Consider the following 26,789-nt stretch of genomic DNA (forward strand, 5'->3'; position numbering starts at 1 on the left):
GGAAGAATATGAAGTGGCCTGGGATTGTGAATTTGGAAGAATTGATTTTATTTCTATGGTTTTCAACTTTCAACCGTCACCCAAATAACATACAATATAATAGAAGAGTATAACACATAATTTAATGTAATATACATATTTTAATAATATAAATTTAACCGAGTCCAAGTAGCAGGTACTGATAACACACTATTGGTTTCCAATCCATCATTTTTGTCATATATCACCCCGAGTCCACCCTATTATATAAGTCCGTGTGAACAGATCTGAGTCATTGAATACTTGAAATCAATGACTTAAATTTAACCAACTGTGCAACTTCACAACCGTACTGTGCAATTCACTTGCACAGTTGGTAAAATTTAAGTCATTGATCTCAAGCATCCAATGATCCAGATCTGTCCACACAAACTCATATAACAGGATGGACTCATTTGATCACTAGTATATATATATATATATTGCACTGGCCTGTAGTTAGATTCAACAAACAACAAAAATTCGGAAAATTGTAATGATTGCTAATTGAACAACATATTATATAGTAACCCAAAAAAAAAAAAAAAAAAAAAAAAAAAGTATAGGCGAAAAGGCAAGAGAAATGGCACAAAATTAGTAACGAAACAAAAGCTGAGAGAGGCAACAACAGAGGGGACGAAGCAAAATGTTGAGCAAATGTAATCTTCTGCACGCATTCAAAACCCCTCACCTCATATTTGTGCCTATCTACACTCATTCTTTGCTGCGTGCTAACTAGCTTTCTCATTTGTTCGACTTTTTGTTTTTCTTTTGTTTTTGCTTTAGTTGAGTAAGACCAGCAGAAGTGATTTTCACATTTCCGATAATGGCTGCAACAAGCTCTGGATCTGTGCATGCCTTCATCAATTCCTTCTCTCTGCTTGTAGCCTCCGGCATATGATTAAACAAGTTCATTGATGTTTTTGCCGCTGCCAAAATATACAAACCAACCATATGCATGCAAGGATGATGAGTTGAATATTTGTAAAACAAAATAAAAGAGCAACACAGAAAAACTATATATTTGAAATAAATACCTACCTTTTCCTTTCTTAACAGAACCGGGAACTAACTTGACGCGGTATTTGTACGACTGGAGAGCGTTATAAGGTCCACAAACAGGAACAGCGTACAGGAGAATATCATCTGCCAATGGAATGCCAGTCAGATAGTCCACATCATTCAATTTCTCTTTCTCCTCTTCACCAATCTCATGAATATCATCCTCCTCCATCGGTATAGTATCTCTTTTATGGGCAGTATTTTGAACACCAATTTGGGAGAGATCCCCACCATTTGCAGTACTCTGTACAGCTTCATCTGGAAGCTCTTTACAATCCTTAGACAAATGACCAGCCTTCTTACACTTGTAACATATTTTTGGAGCATCATCGACCTGCTTCGGTTTTGTTACAACCTCTTTTGCAGCTTTTTCATCCTCTAATGCTTTTTCATCCTTTTGGACTTTCCCAGCAGGCTGAAACATTCATTGAAATGGTTAGTGCCTTGCATTAGAACTGATAAACCAATCAACAAGCATTATCTTCTAGTGAGAACTTATGTGTCGCTTGAGAGAAGTATACATGCCATGTAATCTTAAAGGACTAAACTTGAAAACAAAAATATCGAACATAAGATCAAACTGTACGGCTAAGTAAATTATTAGAGAGAATAATTGCAATACTTACAGCCAATAGAGCCATCCGAATGCTCCGTTCCTCCTCATCCTGATCTGCATATTTCTCTTTTATCTTCTTGAGCTTACTCTTTTGCCCCCGGCTGATTTTTGCGCCAACAGGCTTTGCATGGTTGGCATTTTTATGATTCTCTGTGCCAAGCTGCTCTTCTGCTTCTTTCCCATGCTCAGCAGGTTGATCCTCGGTGCCGTCTTTTTGTCCTTTCTTTAGCTTTCTTCTTTCAGCTTTTGAAACAAAGGGTTTATCTCTCAGTGTTACCTTTTTCTCTTCATTATTATGCTGCTCTGGTTCTGATGAAGAAGGAAATCCTTGCTTTTTAGTAGAAGATCCAATCTCAAGAGCTCTATCAATAAGATCCTCTAACTGTGGTGTAACTGAAGAAACCATTTTCCCAGCAGAAGCAGACACATCATAGTTGGTTTCATCGCCATTATCAATACCAGAGTAATGTGAATCACTAGGCTTATCATCAGACACATTCAGGCCATTACCAGATTGAGTTTCAGAAGACAACCCTTCGAAACTTGATTTATTTCTTGACAAATCTAAGGTATCTTTTGAATCTACTGCACCTTTGTCAGCTGAAACCTCCTCATCAGATTCAGAACCAGGAACTTCTTGGGAAGGTTCATCCTTATCAGCATCATTGGCTCCTTCCTCTTCACCTCTTACCCTCCTTTCATTCAAATGAGACCCTAAAGAACTCTCTTCCAAGCGAAACAATATTCCAAATCCCATAACAAGAGGGTGTGGAGGAAGAAAATTTTTTTTACCACGGATCATGAAACTTCCAACAGTAAGATATTCTCCAGTAGGAGCAGTTTTACTAACTTGATGAGGATAGACCCACCAAGCACTAGTAACTATTTTTGAGTCCCATGCCTGGCTGTAGCAAACCTGTATAGCAACACATATCAGTGACCATCTAACCAAAAATAGATCAAGAAAATTCAGGGACAAAGGGCAGCCATTCCGAAGGTCGAGTACTAGAAATTTGAGAACTTACAGTGTAGCATCCTGCTTGGTTCAAAGTGAGAGGAGGTATAGGAAAATCAGGCTTGTGATTCTTGATCACAGTGCTAGACGCTCCATGGAGATCAGCATGTACATACCTATATCATGGAAAATCATCAACCTCACAGCATAATAATGGAGAAAGGCTGAATAGCTCCCTAAGCATGCCCATATTCATGAATCAATACTAATACAATCACAAACAAGATATTAAACATCAAGTCACTATCTGAAATTTTCAGATCTTGTCTTTAAACATAATTAGAATTAGAAAAATTCAATTATCAATAAAAACTCAATCTGTCAAGAGGTATGGACAAATTAAGTTACTTCCTTTTTATACAATTTTTGTTTGGAAGTGTCAAAGAGAGTTTGATGTCTGACACATACCCCACTGAATTCTTGAAATTCTAGAGGCAGTATTTCATAGAAATTTACATTGGAAAGGTAGAAATTGTTAAGCAACATCAAATTTACTTACAAATCTCCTTTGGACATGTATCGCTTGACTATCATCTCATTCTGATGTGCATCACGACCACTTATAACCAAATAATTCTCGCTGCTAATGAACCAATTAAATTTTTCAAACCAATGAACTTTGCGGATATGTGAAATAGCAGCAACAGTTTTTTCCTGTAAATTTGTTTAAAGAAAAGGATCAAGCACTGAGTAGATAAAAAGACAAGCACTTGGTTTTAGTTGATTGTTTTTATCCTGCTTTAGAATTATTTTTTTAACCACTTTGATATTACCTTTGTCTTTTCCTTATGTTTAAGTCTATAAGGAAGCAGTCATAGATATTCAAGACACTCATAGGTCATTGGAGGAGCAGAGCAATTCAATAAACCATTTCTATGATTCTATCATATGTTAGCATAATCAAGCATCATGTCTAGTCTAGTATTAAGTAAGGGGCATATGTATGTGACTTAAAATGATGCTCTACCAAGCACACACACACAAAAGTTGCCAGTATGCAACTCCACTCCGCAATGCCCCCAGTTAGTGAGTTAGAGGAGGACAACCTCAACCAGGAAAAAAAAAAAAAAAAAAAAAGGAAAAGAGAGTGATAGCCCCACCAAATAAAAACAGATGGAAAGAACCATAGTGCTGTAGCCACTCAGGAGATTAACAACAAAATATTGTATGAAACAAGTGCTTACATGATAAAGCTTTTATGCCTTAGGGGAAACATAGCCAAAGTTAATGGAATGCAAAATCCCTTGGCAAAGAGGGGAATTTAAATAGCATATAACAAATACTAAGTCAATGACCCAACATTCCTAATTATATCTTTTGCTACCTGAGATAATTGTTGTCGCGTCTTTTTCTCAGCAGCCTTAAATGCTTTGTCATATGCAGTAACAGTTTTTTCTTGTTTATTCTCTTGCTTTTTCTTCATTTCATACCATCGCCTAGCATTTGCATGTGCCGAAAGTGATAGGTCAACTTCTACCTAGAAAAAGGAAACACAGTAATACAGCAATTAAAGCAAATTAACACAACAATCAATGGTTATCTTCTGTGTACTGTATTATGTTTTCTATGGGCTGAAAGTGGTAGATGAATTTCTACCTAGAAAAAAAGAAATTCAGTAACACAGCCATTAAAGCACATGAACACAACAATCAATGATTATGTTCTAAGTTTAGTTTTCATTTCTACAATTCCATTTTAAAGCTAAAATGCTGAGTGCTTGACAAATAATCTAGGATAATAACAGAAAATGATTTAATGTAAAATTATGGACCTTTCAAAAATATTTTGCTCAGCAACTCATGCCAGTATTCCTAAATTGATTAGGACTCTTAGCAATTCTAGTAACATCTACTCAGATAAACAGATATAGAAGTCATTGACTTTTACATAATATTACAAAAATGAAGATCAAAGCATTCTAAAAACACAAAAGGAAGCATTGGAAAAGCAGAGGGTTCAATCAAGCCATACTTTGTCCACAGGTTGTGTCTTTTCATCATCATCCATTTCATCAAGATTGTTGCTAAGAAGTAATGTCATGCAATTTCTTTCAAGATGCAACTTGTCAATAAGTCCTGCAACTGGATTCCCAGATTTCTTCTCCTCTTTCACCATACGAGCTAGATCTTCCCAACTCATTCCTTTTGCAAGTGCAACACGGACTGCTAAGATAGCAGCATCGACATCTTCCAAATTATATTCTATCAATTCTGCCATTTTAACACAATGCTCAACTTCGTTCTTCAGTGTTAAAACACGATTTTCCTGCAACATGTAAAAAAGAAATTTTTACTAACTGAAGTAACATTAAATGAAAATATCCACTGGTTCTAGTTTACCATATGAAGGAATATGCCAAATGCAAAAACACCATGCTTAATTGTATCAGAAAGTTGTTAAATTAGAATTACTTTGTCCACCATTATAAGATTTGTTCTAGTAACTGTTTTTTCATGTGAAGATATCTGAACATCCTCGAATTGTTCCTGTATTTGTGCAAACCTGGTCAGTGCGGATCTTACTGAGCTTCTGCATAGCAGAGCTTTCTTTGGCTTTTATTTGTTGCTCAACACGTTGACTTTCAATTTTAGTATAGAACTCATCTAATGCTGCATCAAATGTCTCAAACTTGGTAGAAACCCTTGACTTGAACTGATTCAGTAACAGTGGGCAGAATTCATCATAAATCTGCAGAATAAAAAAAAAATGTTCAGAAAGTAGGATGCATGTGCACATAGAGAATACAAATACAGGAAATAAAGTATAACCTTCTCAGAAGGTTCTGTTTCAGATATGGGGGTAGCCTTTTTAGCCAGAGTCTTTTGTTGCATTAGTATGTAACCTTCTGGAACTTTTTCACCTGATATAATGTCCTCCAACCAGTCCTCAAATTTTCTGACAGCCTCCATAAGAGAATTCAGAGCATCACATTCTAATTTAAAATCTTTCCCAACTTTTGTATTTGGAATTAAGCCAGCATCTAAAATCATATGTTCAGAAAGTGCTGGTCCATAGCCCAATGCCTCCCCAAGGATAGACTTTAAAGTTGCCTGCTTGGCACGGGTTCCATCATTTTTAGTAGATTCATTGATTTTTTTGCCTTTGCGGGCTGCTTTTCCTTCATGTGCATCAGAAGTATCAGTTTTGTGCTCAGTATTTTCTATAGATTCTTTTTCAGTAGATTCTGCAGAAAATAGCAAGGCAGCCTGTAACTTTTCACTGGTAGTCCTGTTAAAACTACGGCATATTTCAACTGGATAGTTGTGTCGTGACATAATAGCTAAGCCTTTATCATCATCTCTGCAAAAAGTGAGAGTTGCTGTAAGTCTGTAACTTATTTTTCATGTAGGAGAAAGCCTGATACACTAAACAGATTTTTTTTTTTTTTTTAAATTTTTGAAATAGTCACTATATGCTGCTTCTGAGAAAATAACAAACAGTAGCATCAGATCCACACTTATATATAAATGGTAAAAGTCAGAGGAAAGCTCAGAAGAAGCTTCCATAGAAGACGGACTTCTGAAGAGATAGGCTTTGGGGGGTGGGTAGATCAGTAGACCGTTGACTAGATGGCCAGAACTGAATAAAGCATCTAAACTTTATGTTGCGAGAAATCTAAATATCTAAACAGAGAATCTTGTGAAGACAAATTTAACGGTGGAAAAGGAAGGGAGATTGTGCCAGGTGCACATGAAAATCATGACATTGCACTTAGGCATGAATTGATACATCCTAAATATGGGCATTTCTGCCAATCTGCCAAAATCCTATATACGCAAATTCCACTAATAGGTGACAAGGGAGAAAAGATGGATGAAATAAATGTACCTGTGTGAACGTAGAAGTGTCAAGACCATGAAATCAGATTCTGTAAGAATGATATTTCCTTGAGCATATAGCTCTAATATTACATAGAAAGCATTAGCACCCAATCCAAACTGAAAGAGAATTATCTGTGAAAGAAGTGAAAGGCTCAAAACATGTAGAACCATAAAGTACACAGAGCAGACTTGAAATAAAATCACAAACAAAATGGCGTACCCTGTCATATCCAAGTTGTCTCACATCCTCAAGCCTTCTTGTTCTTATATGCTTCCTCAATTTAAGTGTAAACCCAGAAGGGGTGTTATTTTTTTCTCTACAAACAACAAAGAGAATTGCCAAGATTATACAATGTTATATAACAAGTGGTGCATGCTTAGTTGCTTTTTTGTCTTTTTACAGATATGTTTGCTTGGCTCTTTTTTGTTCTCTACAACAATAATTTTTTCCATAACAATTCATTGTTTTACTCATATTATATTCCACATTCCAATATTCTTATTTCCAGTTTCCTATGCATGTTAATTTGTAAACTTTGATTGAACTTCACATAAAATTGCTCTCCATATTTAAATTGGAGGAGGTGCAAAGACTTCAAATGTCTCCTCGACCTCAACTATGAGCAACTCCACCCCTATTCATTACCCAATTTTCCTACTCTAAACACATTTGAAGTTGTATATTTAAAGCATTAAGACATGAATAAGCTTCCTAAACATTAAACAATGGAAACAGCCGCAAAGGAATGGTCCTATATCCAGACAAAGGCCATCCTCTTGCCATCTAGTTTAGCTTATAGTTGTCAATCCATATTCCTTTTCATCAATCAAAGTCTCATACATCACCGAACAATTCAACTAAATCACATAACTAAAGGCTGAGATAAAGCAATAGTTTGTTTGCCAGTTGAGCTTTAAAAATGCAGAAATGTTGAGAAGCGAAAAGTAAAGAGCATGTAGGGAGAAGGAGAAGCAGCAGGTTAGGTTTATACCGGAGATAAGCAGTGGTGTGCAATCTGACCCCACTTTCCATCAACAACAAAACCTTCTCACTCTCCCCCGATTCCGTCATTCCGCTACTATTCGATAGCTTGAACACATAGGTCTGCAGTTGAAAAAAACCGCAATAGTTGGCAACATCCATACGGAAGGAATACCGCAATAGATAGAAAGAAATGGAGCATTGAAAAGTATACCTTGGGAGAGATGTCGTAGACGTTAGAGCAGCGCATGCCGATTAATCGGCGCAAGCATTTAACCTCGGCGGCCACATCGGCCGTGTTCATTCTCACCTTCACCATCGTTGAGTAATTATAAACTTCTTCTTCTTCTTCTTCTTTCTGTTAATAGAACTTTGATTCGATTGCGTATAGTTACGTATGAAGAGAGAGAGTCCTCCAATAAAATATCTAAAGTAAGGGAATTGAGAAACAACTTCAGCTCCCAAACATCAATCTCCCTCTCTCTCTCCCTCGTTCCTTTGTGAATCTTCGACCGTCAGAGGAAAGAAAATTCCCTACCGGAAATTAAAATTGGAAAAATATTTGCAGTTTGCCAGTTGCTGTTGCCTTCAGACAGACCGCCCGCCCGGGTAATTGACCTATTGTTGGACCGAGATTTTTACATGTGGGCTGAATTTTTGGGACTTTTAGTTGCTAAAAAGGGAAGCTGAGCCCAGTATGAGACCCAACTCTCCGTTTTGAACGCTTTAATGGTGCATACGGATGCAAAAACGACATCGTTTTATTAAAAATGCACGTCTCACTTAAAAAAAAAATTTAGAATCGATGAACTAAAATTCCAGAATCTATGAACTAAAATTTCAGAATGAATGAACTAAAATTTCAGAATCGATGAACTAAAATTCCAGAATCTATGAACTAAAATTCCAGAATGAATGAACAACATAATACTGCTGAAGGGAATCGAAACTGAATTTTTTTTTAAAGTGAGATGCACATTTTAATAAAACGACGTCGTTTTTGCATCCGTATGCACCATATGTTGCATACGGATGCACAGCATAACTATTGCACTTTAAGCCTCACTTACATTACAATATTACGCCCAACTTAGGATATCTCCAACCGGAGAGAAAATTCTTCTAAGCGACTTAGGAAAGTGATCAGTTAATAATCGATCCTTTTGCAACCCTTTTTTGTTAATTTAACCCATATTCCCTGGCTTTTGTTTTTTTTTTTTTTTTTTTTGGTCAGATCAAGAAATGTCCTGAGCAGACTCTAACTGTAAAAAATCACTTTTAAACCAGAATTGGCTCAATTAAAAGACAAAGTGCAGGAGAGAATTAGAACTCTCGATCTCTCTTAAGGAACAAGAGTGCGCGACCGTTCATGTCAATCAAGCTGGTTCCTAACTTTTGTTGTTGTGCACTCGCTGATACAATAAAGGAAGAGACAATAAGTCCTTTGTTTTATTTTATATTTTATAACGTTGAAAAAGAAAAGAGAAAAGGATCAAATAGGCCCTTAATGAACAATGTATTTTGATGCAATGAAGCCAAAATACAGATAAATGACCTGCTATCATAGGTCATTCCATATCCGATCACTTTCCGACACATTTTCAAACGAAAAAGTGACTGACGAACGGCCGCCGGTCACGTAGAAGGTGACACCTCCCAAATAAGACAACCCAGATCTGGATTGGCTTCTTCGGCGAGAAGGCCACCACAGAGAATGCAACCCAGATTCGGGTTGTCTTCTCCGGGAGGTGTCACCTTCTTCGTAACCGGCGACCATTCGTCGGTCACTTTTTTACCTGAAAATGTGTCGAAAAGTGATCGGATATAGAATAACCTATGATAACAAGTCATTTACCTATATTTGAACTTCATCGTATCAAAATGTATTGTTCATGGATGTAATTGCTTTTTTAAAAAATTGGAAGGCCTAATTGACTTCTTAGCAATAGTTTAAGGACCTATTTGACCCTTTTCCCAAAGGAAAATTCCTTGTAATGCCATTACCCCCACCAATCAGTATCTTAACAAATTTTCAAATTCTAAATCCCATTCAGTTTCAATTTTGACATATAACAAACCATAGGGAAAAATCCAGTCTTACATTCGCATTACTTGTAAATCCTTTCGGCTTTCGTATTACTCGTAGTATATAACCTTAGCGGGAAGACTAGAGAAATATGGAATATTAAAACCAATGCGAAAATTTTGTAATTTTTATATTCAAATGCAAGGTGAACCATGCACGGCACGTATTAGAACAATCTAAATTTTTCAGAATAAAATACATATATTAGTCAGATGATCATCAGCATCTAACTTCCTGTGAACTATGGAGAACTGAAATACTAAATCACTGCCCATAATAAAATTAATACAATTTGAGACCATTTTGTGCAGTGGCCTCGTATTTGAGTAATGGAACGGATATTTTACACTGCAGATTGCTGGCCTGCTTGGCCTGTGTAGATGTCCACTCAAGCAGGCAGGTGACCGATTCTTATCTTATTTACATTTGCTTGGGAGCAAGTCCTGAAGGCCTTCCCAATTCTGATGGCAGTCAAAAGAACTTAACGCCCGAATCACTTCCACGCAATGGGGATAATGCAATAGAAAGGAGATGCTACAACTCAATCAGCTCAAATCAAAACCCGCGTCAGCATTTATTGCGTATAGCAGTTTTTGCTCCATTTGTTCTTTGCTGATTGATATTATGTATATAAAAAAGACAGGGTAAGAGTCTAGAATGGGATGTGAAATCAAGATTCTGATACAAGGAAAAATGCTAAAAGTATCACAGTTCAGTAAATTGCTGGTCAAGAACTGACAAACCTTCTATATGGTGGCAGCTTTAAGAGATTCATGCAAGTTGCTGACGTTGGCAAACGATCAAGAGCTTCATCAGGCGTGTTCCCCGCAGCTCTATAGAAAATAAAAAAGGTTAAAGAAAATGAAAACTTGAAAGGAAATTTGCCTAGTCTAATACTACTCACCCATAGTCAGAATGTGAAACTCTTCATCCCCTACTGTTTTAAGAAATAAAGAAATATTAAAGCAGTCTTACCTCTGTATGCAGAATGAAGGTTCCAAGTATTTAAATCCAAGCAATGGTCCCCGAGAGCACCCTGTTACAAATCTAATACAGGAAATGTAAAGGGGACAACGTCAATGATAACATAAACATTAAATTTCCTTCTAAGTTTTCTATTACATGACCAATACTATTGCCAAACTTAAACAATTGAGAAATGACCATAATTCAGTATAAGACTATAATCTACAACACCCCACCCCCCAACCGGCAATCCCACCCCCAAACCAAAAAATAATAATTAAAAGAAAAAAAGGAGAGAAGCAAACAAACAAAAACCAAATGAAAACATTGGACTCAGGGTGCAATAATTGAGAAATGAACAAAGTTTTTAATCCCTTGGACAACTAATCACCAGTAGTTGGGAAAAAAGATGGAAATGGAAAGACTTACTTCAAAAATTTTCGCTGGTTTCCCAAAGAAAAGTTTTTGACAACCTCCCAAAACATCTCAATGACATAGTGATCCTGTCAAACAAGTGATGGTTAGTTGTGGACGAGCTGAAAAGGCCAGCTTCCTAGTATCCGACAAAAAGTAAATGTGAGAGCATTCTATACACAACTAATTTCAACAAATATCGAGTACAGATATTATCAACATATGAAACAGAACTGAAATCCAACTAGAGACTCTGAATAGTTATTCTAAACAATTAAAGTACCTTATGATAGCCACCAGTATAATTGGTATGAGCTCGAAGATTATCAACATCAATGCCATCAACTGACCCAGATATTAGAAGCTGTCAAGGAGGTAAAATGTTGAAATTAGTTAAGAAAATTAGAACTCTTACTCATAACATGAGCAGAAAACCTGGACCAAAACAAACATATTAAGCATTCTGGGTTACATCAATGAGAAGTATTGTTAAGAAAGTAGTAGTACTTGTCAGATTACTGATTAGGAATAGTTACAGCACCACTATGGTTCTCTATTGTATGATGTTAAGAAAGTAGTAGTACTTGTCAGATTACAGCACCACTATGGTTCTCTATATTATAGTATAATAATATAATATAGATATATAAGCCTTGTCTCATTACAAGACAAACCCTCTCCTCTGGTTCCAAAATGTGCATCAGTTATACTTATTTACTTTTGGTACATTGATTATATATATTGATAGCAATTACAACTGTATATCAAATTTAAACATTATGAATATAAGGGCAAGAAAATGCAATGAGAGGTCTACAACTTTAAACAGTACTCATATCTATTTTGCAAGACAGAATTCTAAAGAGAGGTTCACAAATCAAAATACCTGAAGTTCATGCTCATTAAACATGTCTATCCACTCCTTTTGTATTAAGACTTGGAAGCCCCTCAAAAAATGAGAACTTTGTTCACGTATCTGAAACATCATATCAATAAAAGAACATTATCATTCATTTAATCATTTAAGGATCAAACATCCAAAAGAAGCTCCAGTATCACATTAAGGATAAGAAGAGGAAGAAGGCAAGGAATAGCACCTGAGCGTTCAAACGATGGTTCGCTACAAGATGAATAAAGGTAATGACATTTTCATTAGTAACTCGCATGGTTCTTCCACCAGTAAGCAGCTCCTCCTCTCTTTGCTCCCCATATTCATTGTTAACCACAACAAAGTACAGCTCCAAGTCTGATAAGTTACCGTTGTAATGCTGTAAGTCAGAAAGAAGTGCAACAAAATGTGTTCAGAAAGATAATGTTAAAAGAGAAACAGGATCTAAGTAACAAAAGGAGGAAAATTTCAATGAGAAGTTCCTGAACAACCATTCTTCAGTTGAATACTATACATGAGAAGATTTATCATGTTTATAATTTCACAAGTCATAATGAATTTGATGTAGCACTTAGATGAAATTTACATACAAAGCTGGTGAATTCAACAACCCACAATGTCAGCTCATGGTATAGTTTTCTCTATACAACTAGGTAATAATAGCAAGCTGAAAAAGACATACAAGTTTGAATTTATCAAAAGAAATAAACTAACAAAGTAATCCTAGGAGACTCCACTTATAACCCCAAAAGATCCTTAAACTTGTCATAGGAAAACAGATTGCCCTAAATACTGCTGATTTCTTTCTTTCCAGATCATCAAGATTAAGGAAATAGGAGCCAGGCTTCATTCCTTTTTCCTCTTCTGTTATGAAAAAAATCTGAACCAGTCTTAACCTCTTTGATAATAGATGGAATGTCCCCATGAACACTCACTAATGACATAGAGCATGATCAAACATTGTCTTGCCCCATCACAATGGATGAGCAGATCACTCAGTTTCTTCACCATTGAGACAATTAGTGCTTCTCATCGACTCATCCAAAAACAGAAGCTTGTGGAGAACATTTTGGCTTTTAAGAGCTGACTGACAAGATTCCATTTCTTGATATAGTCCAGATCGTCTTGTCAACACCCTCATCATCAAACTTTGAATTGTAGAGTGTGGGCATGAAATTAAGAAAAGTTTCAATTATGGGGCAAAGCTCTTGTACAAACTACAGTCATTCAGTTCTGAGAATAAAAAGGGATATATTGTTTTACTGAGAATTTGAGATTATTATGTGCACACAACTCCTCAATTCTCTTTTCGGTCTTTATCAAGTTTAGTAGGTGTATATAGACGTTGTCCACAAGATGTTCTGTGAAGCAGCAAAAGTGAACATGACAGTTTGAGAAATATGATATTTTGAAACTTTGTGATCCTACCCTGCCATGTACAAATCGGCCTGCATGCTTGAGGCCTTCGCCTTTGTCATAAGGGAGACACAATTTGAGTAGGCATAATGTGTGCTGAGCATGTCATGCCTAACACAAGGCACTGCCCCTGCCAATAGTACTATGTGCAAACTGCAAAGTACTGACCATAACACAAAATCTTCCTTCATGCTATGTCCTTCATACACCACTACACTCAGCCAACCAAACCCTCAAAAGTCATTTTAAAATAAAAGAGAATTTCTTTAGCAGAAAAATGCCATGCATCTGTGTAATTACATATTACTAGTTCTTACTGAAATGAACACTTCTCTGCTTTTTCAATGAATAACTAAATGAAGAACAAGTCTTCATTGACCATAGTAGTATTAGGAAAAACTTGAATGAAGAAACAGTTGCAATGAGATCACCTTCAGAAAAATTAGATGGCGGTAGAGCTCCGGGTCCAATGAAGGTAAATCATTCAAATAGTTATGCCTGAGGAGCAATGTGAATGGGGAAAAATGAGCAAAACACAACAAAACAAAAACAGTAAGCGAAGTCTATATACTAACAAAGCAATTCCATTTCTATTTCTATACACAGTAAATAAATCAAATTATAGAGCACATAGAAGAGAAGGATCATATAAGAAGCATTTCAGAAATTCTTACTTTTGTTTCAATTTGCTCAGGAAGAATGTTGCAAATGGTATGTCAACAAGAATCCCTTCAAACATTGCCTACAATAACAAGGTTAAAAACAAAGTAAAAATCTTCTCCTTGTTGATAAAACATAACAAATAAAAGAACTATTATTAAATCTTTATAAGAGCAAAACAAAAGAGTAAATGAGTAAATCCACCTTAAGAGGAGGTTATAGATAATAATGAAAACTACTAAGGTGAAACTAGGTAAAGGAAATTACTAGGAAAGACATTCTGCAGTCCACAAACAAAGTAGAAGTCAATCTTTTTTAAGGCAAAAAGTGCACCAAAGAGATGGCTGGACCACCTTGCTTCAAAGTGCAAAGTGAAGCGTTGCTTTTGAAAAAGTTACACAAAATGACATTAATTTTATGAATCAAATTGAAATGTAAATGTTTTGTAATGCAACTTTGAAGACAAAAATACTACAATTAAGATGAATTTATAACAATATGAGCATATTGTTGCATCAATTATTAATGTAGTGCACCAAATCACTAATAAATCCGGAGTAGTTAAATCGTAAATACCACTTGAAAAGAGTTGGGAAGTGGTTTTTAGGAATGTAAAATTAGGGAAGGAGTTATAGGTGGGTGGGGAATTGGGTAATAGAGTTATAGAGGTAGGGAGGGGGCCATAGAGACAAGTGGTGGCTGAGGGCATTGGTTGGGCAAGGTGGTTACCAGTGTGATGGCTGGAACTTGGTTAGGATGAGGCACTTTGGAAAAGTGATATTTCTGTCAATAAAACATTTACAACTCTAAATGAGTATACATGTTTTACACCTATAAGAGTAAAGTCTTCTGCTTCCAATAGACCTTTTTTGTCCAATTTGGTTAAGTGAACAGCAAAAATTTGTAAATTATATTACACAAGTAACAAATAAAAAAGAAATTAATCCCATTCTATGTGAAGTAAATGGACTGCAATTCACTGATCAAATTAGGGTCTAATGACTGGAGTAATTCATAGTTTTCTCATGAAAGAGACAGGGCGAGAGACTCAGCCAGTGGTGATGCACACTCGGCAACCAGAATATAGGCAGTCCAATGCACAAAGCTTCAGTAAAGCATACAGTTCATTTGCTTAGTTCGAAGTTCAAATTAATTTAAAACTACTACAAAAAGAAAATGAGTTTTCATACATGTTTCCAAAATTGACGTGAAGATTTTCATTTTCAAAATAAAAACAATAATATGAGAAAGTGAACTTTCTCATGTGTTATAAAAAATGGCATGATGATTGATGAAAGTAAAGTGAATACCTTTGCAAGAACAGTCCCAAGAAAATTGAAGTATTGGAGATGTTGTTCATGAATCAGCCCTGATCCGGGATTCGGATATAGTAGGTGATCAGCCGTTTCCTGGATATATAAAGACAGATATGCATTACTGAAAATAGACACCCAAAAAACAAAAACCATGACAGATACAGCCTTGTCTTTTAATTCATATCAGAAACTATTGACCCTTTTATATGACTCATCCATGCAAGTTCTTTGAACATTTTGACAGGGAATAATTACAATTGTGAACCTTTGAGAAAATACAATACTTTTTGGATCTTAAATGGAATTAATTATTCTTTTCACATACTTAGGGTGCATTTGGGAGAGCTGTCAGAGCAGTTTCCATTTGGATGAATTGCAGTTGGATGATAGGAGTAATACAGCTTCAATTGCAGAAATTTCAGTACGAGTGGTGATTGGTGCACTCTAATCCCACCACTCTCCTCCCAAAGGAAGCCTTAGTTGTAGAAAATCAAGACAATAAACTAGATAGGCTTGAGACTATTTATAAATTGAGGGAATACTAATGAATGGAGTTATCAAAATTATATTATTGACTGTAAGCAAATAGAATGTGGATGTTCTTTAAATGTATTAAAAATATAATAGCACTGGTCAGTTATTTTTTCTGCTGTAACGCGCTATTGTTCATCCTTAAGTCCTTAACTCGGTTAAAGTACCTACGAGATCCCTGTACTATAGCATTTTGTTCAATTTAGTCCTTATACTTTTATTTTGTTCAATTTAGTCCTTGTACTTTAAAAAATGGTGCAATTAAGGACAATAGTTAACAATGTTAATATTATCGTTAACTTAGATTACGTGACGCTGATTATATTTATATTCCTACTAATATATTACTTTATAAATATTTAAAATTTTTTATTTTTACCACCAATATAGTAAATTAGTATGTCCAAAATAAATAATTACGACCATGTTCGTAATGAGATTTGGACAAATGTCCTTAGTTTTATCACTTTTTAAAGTAGAGGGACTAAATTGAACAGAATAAATGTACAAGGACTAAATTGAACAAAACACTATAGTACAGGGACTTCATAGGTACTTTGACCCCTTAACTCTCTATATTAATTAAAAAATTAATTCGTTTGGATTTTACAAGTTCAAAGTGGTATAATTTTTCCCGAAACCCAGAGACAATTGATTCTCTTGCTCTATGTACTCAATTCTGTTTCATTACATGCTTTAAATAATATCCTTATCTGTAATTTCTTTAACAAATAGATTTTATACATCAGATTCATTTTAATTCTATTCCTGTTCTATCTATAAATTCCTTTAGTTAATTCCCTTCCATGTCTATCAGCGAATAAAGGTCCCTTATCCAGCAAGTCATGGTAGGTGATAAACTAAGACATGAAAGTGAGCTGATCAGCCAATGCACAAATAATTAAAGACATGTACAGCAACAGTGAAAGTAAATGGGTACTACCTTAAATAATCCATATTGTACATCAAATGCTGAACGAGTAATATTCTCCATAAAGTCTTTGAAAATCCCACCACCATCTATACCAGCCTCTTCAACTCCAAATTCATTGATAAAGGTAACACGAATCTAGAAAGCATGAAAATGACAATTAGTTATAAAAGAAACAGACAACTAGCCTTCTAACGGAACAATACAAATTACAAAATCAATGATCAAAAAACAAAAAGGGCATCACCAGTCCACGGAGATCATCCTCAGATAATGCATTCAACTGATTAAAAGCATCTTCCAGAATATGGTCTCTTCTTATTCTGAGTCTATGCCTTGCAAAAACAGCATGATTCCCATTCCTTTCTCTGGAAGAAGCAAGCTTTGACTGGGATTTATTAAAAACCATATTAATAGCTAACTTCAATAATTAGACATGTTTTTCATAAATTAAAGTAGAAATAACTTGAAGAGGCTAGATCTAGTAAATTGAAGAAGAAAGTTACTACTGAAACACCACTCACGGTAAAAATTTTAGCTCTGCTGGTAAATGGCACCAAGAAGGGAGCTTGTTTTAGTATATCATTAGCTCTAGTATTTTCTATCATTGCCTGGAAGGAAAGTATTCAAATAAGTGACTACTGAGCTTTAAAAGAAAAAAAATTCAAAAGCAACAAAGAAAAGCAGAAATCAATTTTCAACTGTTAACAGTTTTACCATAGAGATGAAGTGCTCATTGACACCATCAGCATGGAAGTCAGTAGGAGATGTAAATTGCCTTCTATTATTCCAATCTTGCAACTACATTATTAACTCCATGTTAAAATAACAATTGCACAAGACATTTCATATAGATAAAAATAAAAATAAAATGAGGACAAGAAATAGTAACAATTACTACAGTATGGAATATTTTCCAGAATAGGGTCATACATACGGGCATACCTTTGAGAGGAGCTCAGAGGCCACAACACAAACCTTGTGCTGAAGAAAGTCCACATGATGCCTCTTCGTAGTAAATCTATCGGTAGTATATTTGTTGAAATTAGTTGGAGGCAAAGGATTCAGCCATAGAATTTGCCACAAGGCCTAAAGAAGAGAGGCAAAGCACACTTAAGAATTAGCACAAGAAGAAATGAGAGACTACACAATATTAACCTTTATCCTTGAGCACAATGTAAGGCAAGATTCCATCAATCTATAAGTAGTGGATGAGCAAGGGAGCATATTTAAATTTAAAAACTGAACTACCATAACACTAATTTAGTAATCTGAGGCATAAATAATTTAGTTAATGTTAACTCAAGTGTTATACAGCTATTATTGAATCTTAGTCATGTGAGGCTTATCCTATGAGAGGCTGCAAAATTAATTGATGTGGTCTTCACACAGTGATCACAATTCACAATGTTTCGAAACTAAGATTGTGAACAATAACCTTAAAATGTAATGGCCTGTGGATCACGTGTCAGCATTCATCCAAAAAGAATTAGTACTACATATTCCATGAACCTAGGGTGAATTAGTTATATGAGCCTTCATAAATAATTCACAAGTCAGATGAACATTTACTTCAAAGCTGATGAACATTACAATCATAAACATTGATCATAATTATGATGCACATTAATCACAATTCACAAAGACAAATGCAATTACTTTTTGTTCTGGCACTCTACATGCTTGATCACACAAGGGCTCATTATATCATATCCCCTCCATCCATCCTAACACCCTTAGTCATGTGAACAGAATAGCTAAAACCTTCTGCATTATTTATTAAGATGCTCAGTAACTATATTCCAATTGAAGCCTTTTATTTCTTCTTTTGCTGCTTTTCCAGTCTTCAGCAAAAAGGTCCTAGATTTTAACTAATCAACAAAAATATTGTCCCAGCATTCAAATACAGGTTTTTGACTTTGTTATTCTGTAATTTACCTGTCTTAGGATAATAATCAGACTTTTGATATCCTTCAGAGATAATGGCTTCTCCTGTTCATAGAACTCCTCATTATCAATTATCATAAGCATATGCCTGATCCACCACAGAATTAGGAAGAAAAATAAAAGTCAGCAAAGCTTACACCAAAAGTAAATTACCAAAGAGAATAGCACTCATATGGAAAGAAAGTATTGAAGCAAAGACCTCTTACTTGTAAACAGGACAGAAAACAGCCAATGGCAATAGCCAACCAGGTGCATCTACTGGCAAATAGGTTGACTGCTCTGACAGCAATGACCATTTCTGATTCTCGTGGCATTGCTTCATGAAGTTCCAAAGTGCAGGAACTAGTTCTGTCCGATAAGCAAGTACAGTCATAATTCTATCAGGGTCTAATAAATTGAAAGTCACGTGCAGGAAAGCACAAGCTGCACCAACAGCTGCCACATCTTTCTCATTAGGCTGGCCACTTTGTACACCATTGGTGGGTGTAGACCTCCCAAACAAAACATTTGTCTGTTCAATAAAATGAGTTTCTGTTTTTACTTGCTTTGAATGGAGAAAATGCCAATTTATAAACCAGTATATAACAGATATTAAGAAGGTTCATTAAACCACATACCAACTGTAGAAGAAAACTTGGATCAATTGCTTTGGATATTTGTTGTTCCAAGTCCATATTTAGAACCTCATCACTTTCTTCATCTCCAATACTCATTTCATCATCAGCCACTGAGAAAACTGAAGAACAGATTGGCATACCATTTTAATAAAAGGGTGGTCATCAAATGTGTACAGTGTAATCACAAAAGGCATGTTAATGAGAACAAGTACAAGAAGTATATTATTTGGCGTACTTCCTGTACTTCCCATGCTTGATTTTCTGAGAGATGGGAGAGCTTCCAACAAAAATGCAGCAACAGTTGCAAAATCAATAGCCTGGGGAGTTCAACAAATTAAAGGGGACTATTAAAAAAAAAAAAAAATTAAGCCTGAATAATATGAAAATATGAAAACAGTTTGATTGATTCTGAAGTTTAAGAAAAAATTCAGTTGAGCTAACTATATGATAGGAACTAATAAATGTTATGGCTAGAGTTCGAACTTTGTAGAAAAAACATCACATTCAAGTCTTGATTTACATTTTTAATTATATTTGATTGGATAATGGGGCATAATGTACTACGGAGTATTATTTAACAAAGTGTGCCAAACATCCGATATTGAGATGAAGGCTTTGAAGCGTTGAGTTGAGGTGTGTCAAACATACTGCTACTGAGAATGTTTAACAAACAGAATGGAATTACAGAACTTGACAGAGGGAATGCACTAAACTAAAGAATTAGCATCATATATCATCAGAAAGTGAAAGAACATCAAGAGAAAATGGAAATCATATCCAGGTAGCTGTGAAAAGCATAGCTAACCATATCAAATGAGTCTTGCTGGGTAAAAGCAAGGCTACCAACATCCAATAGGTTCCCCAAAAGGCATCCATAGCCAGGTAAATCAATTGCTGTATCAGGAGGTAGAACACTACTATTATCTTTGACACATAATGCCATCTGATGGATATAATGTTGACTCAGAGCTGGTGTTGCAAAAATCTATCCACACAGAAAGATGAACAGAAGTATTAAGTTAAAAGATATATGTGTGTGTGATAAACACTAAACCAATTATGGGACAGTACCAACAGCACAAGTCCAAGATTTGAAATTAAAACCAGAGCGATACAAACTGTATATACAACTTTTTTTCTCAATATGATGAGTAATCCAGCGCAATTACAACCAAACAATCAGCAGATGAATACACAGCAACCTCTAAAGCACAATTAACAATAACCAATTGCAATGCTCTACTCTAAATTAGCACAATCTACAACCACCCCACCCCCCCCCCCCCCCCCCCAAAAAAATAAAAATAAAAAAATGCATGAGTCAAACATTGTCATTGGATTACCTCTTTTAGGTGTGGGAAGAAACGCCACAAAAAAGGTATTGTAAGAATCTGAGAAGGGAAACTTGCTTGTGGGTCAAGGATAGGACAACTACAAGATTGTTGGCCCACGTGAGACATAATAACAGCAATTATACGCTCCAAAGAGGAATCCACCCCATTGGAAACAGGAAAAGCCCTTTCCTGAAAAAATTAATCATCAGTAGATAACACTTAGGAGTTGGAAATGTAAAATCCCACTGAGATCCCAAATCCCATTACTAGTACAAATTGCAAGAAAAACAAATGTAAATTACGGGATTGATTTCTACCTTCCCCATCAGAATAAGTTCTCTAAATAAAGAATATATATTTCTTTCAAGAAGATAAGTGACTGTGTTGCAGGCCCATGGAAGCCTTAGATCAATCAACAAAGCGACAGTGTCCAACAAGAGGATAGTTGGTGTCTGACTGATTTCAGATGCCACAAAAAGCTGGTCCTTCAACTCATTCCTGTAAAAAGATTAAAATAAGACATCTTCTGTCTGAAGTATTATAAAGTAAAATTAATTTGGAGTACTGAAAAAGATCCACTTTTAAATACACAAACAACAAAGTTCGGCTGTACTTATGGAGTAACAAGTAAACACTTAAGTGAAAGTACAATTGCACATGCATTTGCAAAGAAATAATGCTCAAAAATACCAGATCCCCAAAAGAACTACACTTAAAAACATTTTCTTCTTGAAGCACACAGAATTAAATGCAAGCAATTATGAAAATATAGAATCATGTACAGCCCATCAAAATTTCCTTTTACTCACTGTTAGAAAACGTAAGAGATATCCTGTCAATGTTTCAGTGATTTCATATGTAATAGAACAAACTAACTTCACAAAATCCTTAGGTTCCTGTTCTCACATTAAAGGGGGCAGAAGTGAGTGTGCAAGGCTCTTACATCAGGCAAGATCTGGGGCAGCAAGATGTACAGAATATTAGCTCTATCTTATGTAGGTTTATTAAATGACTTGAACCCATTATATGATATTCTAATTGTCAATGGATAAGCACTTGCCCACTACACTTTGCAGAAGCTTAGTCCTATTTTCGAATCAGTGAAACCAAAAACAAAAAACAAAAACAAAAAAACAAAAACAAAAACAAAAACAAACAAAAAAATCTATAAAGGACCATGAATGCAACATTCTGAGTGCTATATACAAACAATTCAAGAATAACTCAAAGATCTTGAAGCAAACCTGTTTGCATAAAGAGCCTGGATACAAGTATAAGCAAGTTTCTTGACCCTGTGGTCCACTAATGCACGGTTGGAATCATATTCCATTCCAGCAAAGATGCTAACAATATCCCCTGTATGGTGAATGGATAGATGTAACAAGTGCAAACTTATATAAAAAGTTAAAAGAAGAAATGGTGGAGTCATGAGGATGAATAAAAACATTTGGATTGCACAAGCATGCATCAATTTCTTCAAATAAAATCATTCAAATCCATTGATCTAACTCTCAATCCAAAACTAGTTGGGATCAGTACAAGAATTCAAATGTATTCCTCAGAGACTAATATTCACACACCCAAACTTCTAGACATATGCATGTACTAATCACTTTACAGCACCCAAACTTGTTATTTTATCATTTATTAGTAACCACATCAAAATTATGATTAAGAGAGAGGCAGAGAGTTTGTTTAGCCTTTCTAAAAGTAGTACCACTATTTTTATATCTTGGGAGTATAGCAAATGTATCCACCTGCAGATGAAGCAAAATACCTCCCAAAATAAGCACATCAACACCCCAACATATACAATTAAATTTTGGCAAACATCTATTCATCTTCATCTACAAAATATGCAGTTTCCATATTCAGAATCACACATCCCATGACTGATAACAAAAAAGAGATAAAGAAGGGGACATATTATAGTTGGTGACAAACCAGTATGTTGAACAAGTTCTTTTAACAAACAGCATGCTTTCACAATGACAGAAAAATCAGCAGCATCTGTAGGATTAAAGAAGAAAAGCAGCTGGCGAAGAAAGTCTGAATCTGGACCAAAGGACTGCCTGAGTGACACAGAAATAAAAGAAGATGATGATTACAATTGTAACAACAGTGAATAATATAATCTGATTTTCTGCTTATAAAGCATAAATAAATAAGAGCATTGCATACATGAGTTATATAGCATAAGATGTGAAATTACAAAAACTATGGGGATAGGAAAAGTGCAGTCAAAGCTATGTATTAAGATGAAAATAGGAAACAAATGGATCAACCTCTCAACATGTTGGCAGTGGTCCCCATAAGTATTGAAAAATGATTCACGCACTCTGGACTGTTCAGCTTTAACTGCCTTTCTTCCTCTGAAGCATTTCTGTAAATTTAAATAGTTAAGATCTGAAGTTCAACAAGAATATAACAAGTTCAAAATACTATAGAAAATCATTGACCCCAAAAAAAGCATTCACAAATAATTAAGGTACATACAAAATTAAAAGAAAAGGCAGCATAAATTAAACAGGGAGATAGAGAAAAGATAATGAGGAGCTATGATTAGATATTATGAAGTACTTTTCTTTGTTTGTAAATTGGGACTATAATTATAGAACTAAATCTTCCAACAGTTCATTGCATTAATGGGAAGATATCTTAGATAACAATGCAGACCTCAATCAATATCCATACCAGTTCTGAAACCCAACATCAACGTCATAGTTTTTGTCCTTGGACTCCTTAGCCTTTCCATTACATTGTTTACTTAAGAAAGTTATGAAAACTTATTACAAACAAGTAATAAACAACTTAAAATACCAAAGTTTAGGCAAGTCTCAAAACCTATAAGGCTAAAAGGTTACCAATCATCAACTACCCCAAAACCAACCCGTTACAGTATTCCAAGAAATCCAATCAGGTTTAATAATCAAGCACCCCTGAGAGTCAAGAGGAACCAGAAACTAGGTAAAGCCAATCCTATTGCAGCATTGTCTGAGGCACAAAAATTCACAGTTAAAAAGAACACAACAGCAAAAGTCAAATTAAAAACTACTCTCTGTGTCTAAACCTGCTAACAACACCATAAAAAAAGTCTCCATTTAGAAAAGATATCAAAAAACATAATTGCATCAATATTTTGCTTTAGCTGGTACCAATACAGAATGACTAATTGACTATTGCTTCTTAAGTTGCAGTGGACTTCCAATCTTCAAGCATTCCTTCTAAAACTGTCAGTGCAAGCAAAATGTAATAAAAGCGCCCATTCCTAACGGTAAAGGCCTATTTTAGCATTCGTTTCAGTTACACACTCGACCTAGGTAACCAACTTCACCAAAAGCTCATCCAGTAAAGCTAATTCAAACACAACATGAAATCGTTGCGGAAAACAATTACTCCGTACTATAATTTCCCCATTACAGAATTTTGTTGTTCATACTGATCAAGAGCACATACGGTATGCCACGTATAAATATATTGTAAATTGTAAATTTGTAAATACGAAACAAAACATCTCCGTAGAAATATGACATTCTCTTTTTTAGAGAAACCTGAATTTTGATGGCAGCCGAGTTCTGCTGACGCAAGTACTGCCGGCGATTACGCTCCTGCCGAGCCTGCTCCAGAAGCTTCTGTCGGTCGCGTTCCTTGGAGCTTCGGCCGCCTAAATCGACTCGCTTCCGCGACGAAGGATCACCGCTGAAAAACATTGTTTCACCTCTCCGCGGCGAACTCTTACCCTAATTCCACGCGCAATTAGCTGAGAACCGATTCTGCTGTAATTTGCGTTTGCCGTACACTGAGTTCCCGATCGGGAAAGGGAAACGAAAAAAGGCTCTCGACTATATAGACTGAATTGTTCGGTTTTCGTCTCTGCAGTCTACAAAAGTCCGCTTGTGCATTATGTATCATGAAGCAAAGTTCATTGCCTCAATTTCACATTTTCTCGCTAATTATACTTTTCCGACCCCGCATTCAAAAAAAAAAAAAAAAATACTTTTCCGACCCCAAAAAAGGCAACAAAATACTTGCAGTATTGTTTTAGTTTTCGTGACAAAGTATTTAAAAATAAAATGTTAAATATATTTCATAACTTTGACGGTAAGTGATAATATTAAATAAAAGATTTAATATGTTAAAATTTACTAACCAGGATTATGTGGTCTAATGGTATCCGGGTTGGACTTCCATTTGGAAGATTATGAGTTCATGCCTCAGTGGAGGCGTCTATGTAATAGAGCCAGTAACTTTCAAAAGAAAAAAAAAATGTTAAAATTTACTAAATATATATAATATAAATTTAATAAGAGTCAATTATGTATATAACACGAATTAAAAAATATTGATCTAATTATTTGTTGAAATGAATGATACATATTGTTTTGATTCTTTTTTTTACTTTAATTTTTAGAATTAGGTTCTGGTGCAGTTGGCAGTCCCATGTGCGATTGTAAGGTTAAATCTGAGTCATTGATCTTGCTTAAATCAAGGTCCAGGATTATCAATTTTTTTATATAAAAAAAATTGTGATGGCAATTTGGTAATTTTGCATCTAAGTCAAATTTAAGGTGCATGAGTTTTGTGCTTAAGGTGCGTGAGTTTTGTACTTAATGTGCGTGTGGTTTGTGCTTAAGGTACGTTGGGTGGTGCTTAAGGTGCGTGGGTTGTATACTTAATGTGAGCAGTTGTCGAAACTAAATATGCGTGAGTTTTGTGCTTAAGGTGCGTGAGATTTGTGCTTAAGGTGCATAAATTTTGTGCTTAAGGTGAGTAGTTGTTAAAATTTATGGTGTGTGGGTTCTGTGCTTAATGTGAGCCATTTTAAAATCTTAGGTGCGTGGTTTATGTTCTTAAAGTGCTTTGTATTGTGCTTAAGGTGCGTGGTTTATGTACTTAAGGTGAGTGATTTGTGTTCTTAAGGTGTTTTGTTTGTGTGCTTAAAGTGCGTGGTGATTTGTGTACTGAAGGTGCGCCATCTTAAGCTTAAGGTGCGTCCAACCGCACAATCGCACAGGAAATCATTCCTGCACCTGAACCCTTTCCTTAATCTCTATTATATCATTTGCATCTCTTAAATACCTCTGCATTCTATTGGTGTAAATTTTAATAACAGAATATCCCGTTAACTATTTATTGTTCTTAACTTACTCATTCCCTCCAAGGCAACAAGGAATAAACGTAGGGATAGTCCCCCATTTTAAAAAAGTCAAATATTAAAGAGTAAATTTCACTTGTAAGCAGGTAGTTATTGAATATTGTAGTATTGTCACATTTAACATACTATTTTAATATTTTGTATCATTATATTTAGTAGGAGTAGGTGGGGTTGTGGGGGTAACCCCACCTAAGTTAATTAGATTGTTAACTTGGTAATCATAATGTTACAAGTTCAACTCCCAACATAAGCAGCCTATTGGTCTTTTTGAGAGACTCAAAGCTCAAAAATAGATAAAAGGTGATGAAGACTCTTTGTACGTAGAGAGTGTATAAATAGTTGTGAAAAAAAAAAAAAACAGTACCATGAGATTTGCCGAGAAGTAGTGAACCGGAGCTGGGATATTGCGATCAAACAAACCAGGATGAAGATTTCAGCTGGCTTACTAGCCCTCCGAGAGAGATTCAAAGACACCTACGTGACGACGAGCTGGGGCTCTTGGATAATGCGCTAGCTGTGAGGATCGTCTAACGATCACGGGTGTCCCCCTCCATTTTTTCAGAAAAAAAAAACAAAAAAAAAAAATAGTACACTAATTGGATTTAAAGCAGTAATTATTATGGAAATTCTGCTTTAGTTCACATGGGCCATTGAAGAAAATTCACATTTATTAGGCCTCATAGTGTTAGTATCTACTGGCGGCCTATAAGTATTGGGCTCTGCCTAGGTCGAACTTCTAGCCCAACTTCAACAGTATCAATACGACAATCCACATAGTTGTGTGGATCACAGTCTAAGAATAACGTTATTTCGTATAAAAAAAATAAAAAATCAAACGACCTAGTGTAAGATACATTTTTGTAACTCATAATATACATTATTTTAAAGCATAACGTAAATTATTCTAACTCATAAAGTATATTATTTTATCCTATAAATTTCATTATTCTAACACATAAAAGTCAACAACATCGTTCTGGACCTTGTTCCACACAATAATTTGCCCTATAGTA

General features: G+C 35.3%; 2 protein-coding genes across 2 annotated transcripts; both read right to left on the minus strand.

Moving 5' to 3' along the window:
* Nucleotides 1-612: 612 nt before the first annotated feature.
* LOC109176085 (nuclear export mediator factor Nemf) lies at nucleotides 613-8,074 on the minus strand. The gene is made up of 13 exons (XM_019325506.1): nucleotides 7,729-8,074; nucleotides 7,525-7,637; nucleotides 6,753-6,849; nucleotides 6,540-6,664; nucleotides 5,480-6,011; nucleotides 5,214-5,399; nucleotides 4,683-4,976; nucleotides 4,036-4,188; nucleotides 3,211-3,365; nucleotides 2,722-2,827; nucleotides 1,707-2,612; nucleotides 1,060-1,495; nucleotides 613-947 (listed from the first exon to the last, which is right to left on the minus strand). Exons 1-13 carry the CDS (start codon nucleotides 7,831-7,833, stop codon nucleotides 763-765), a joined length of 3,393 nt encoding a protein of 1,130 aa, XP_019181051.1. The 5' UTR covers nucleotides 7,834-8,074; the 3' UTR covers nucleotides 613-762.
* A 1,694-nt stretch (nucleotides 8,075-9,768) lies between these two features.
* On the minus strand, nucleotides 9,769-24,545 carry LOC109176075 (E3 ubiquitin-protein ligase UPL6). The gene is made up of 26 exons (XM_019325498.1): nucleotides 24,173-24,545; nucleotides 22,907-23,004; nucleotides 22,566-22,693; nucleotides 21,866-21,977; nucleotides 20,939-21,119; nucleotides 20,631-20,810; nucleotides 20,093-20,272; nucleotides 19,523-19,604; nucleotides 19,288-19,406; nucleotides 18,877-19,181; nucleotides 18,662-18,758; nucleotides 17,669-17,812; nucleotides 17,441-17,524; nucleotides 17,248-17,334; nucleotides 16,971-17,111; nucleotides 16,736-16,861; nucleotides 15,256-15,354; nucleotides 13,960-14,027; nucleotides 13,717-13,783; nucleotides 12,078-12,248; nucleotides 11,867-11,956; nucleotides 11,264-11,344; nucleotides 10,996-11,069; nucleotides 10,576-10,647; nucleotides 10,344-10,433; nucleotides 9,769-10,212 (listed from the first exon to the last, which is right to left on the minus strand). Exons 1-26 carry the CDS (start codon nucleotides 24,329-24,331, stop codon nucleotides 10,146-10,148), a joined length of 3,102 nt encoding a protein of 1,033 aa, XP_019181043.1. The 5' UTR covers nucleotides 24,332-24,545; the 3' UTR covers nucleotides 9,769-10,145.
* Between the last annotated feature and the right edge of the window lie 2,244 nt (nucleotides 24,546-26,789).

The sequence above is a fragment of the Ipomoea nil genome, unplaced genomic scaffold (genome assembly GCF_001879475.1).
Source record: "Ipomoea nil cultivar Tokyo-kokei standard unplaced genomic scaffold, Asagao_1.1 scaffold0688, whole genome shotgun sequence".
Lineage (NCBI taxonomy): Eukaryota > Viridiplantae > Streptophyta > Magnoliopsida > Solanales > Convolvulaceae > Ipomoea > Ipomoea nil.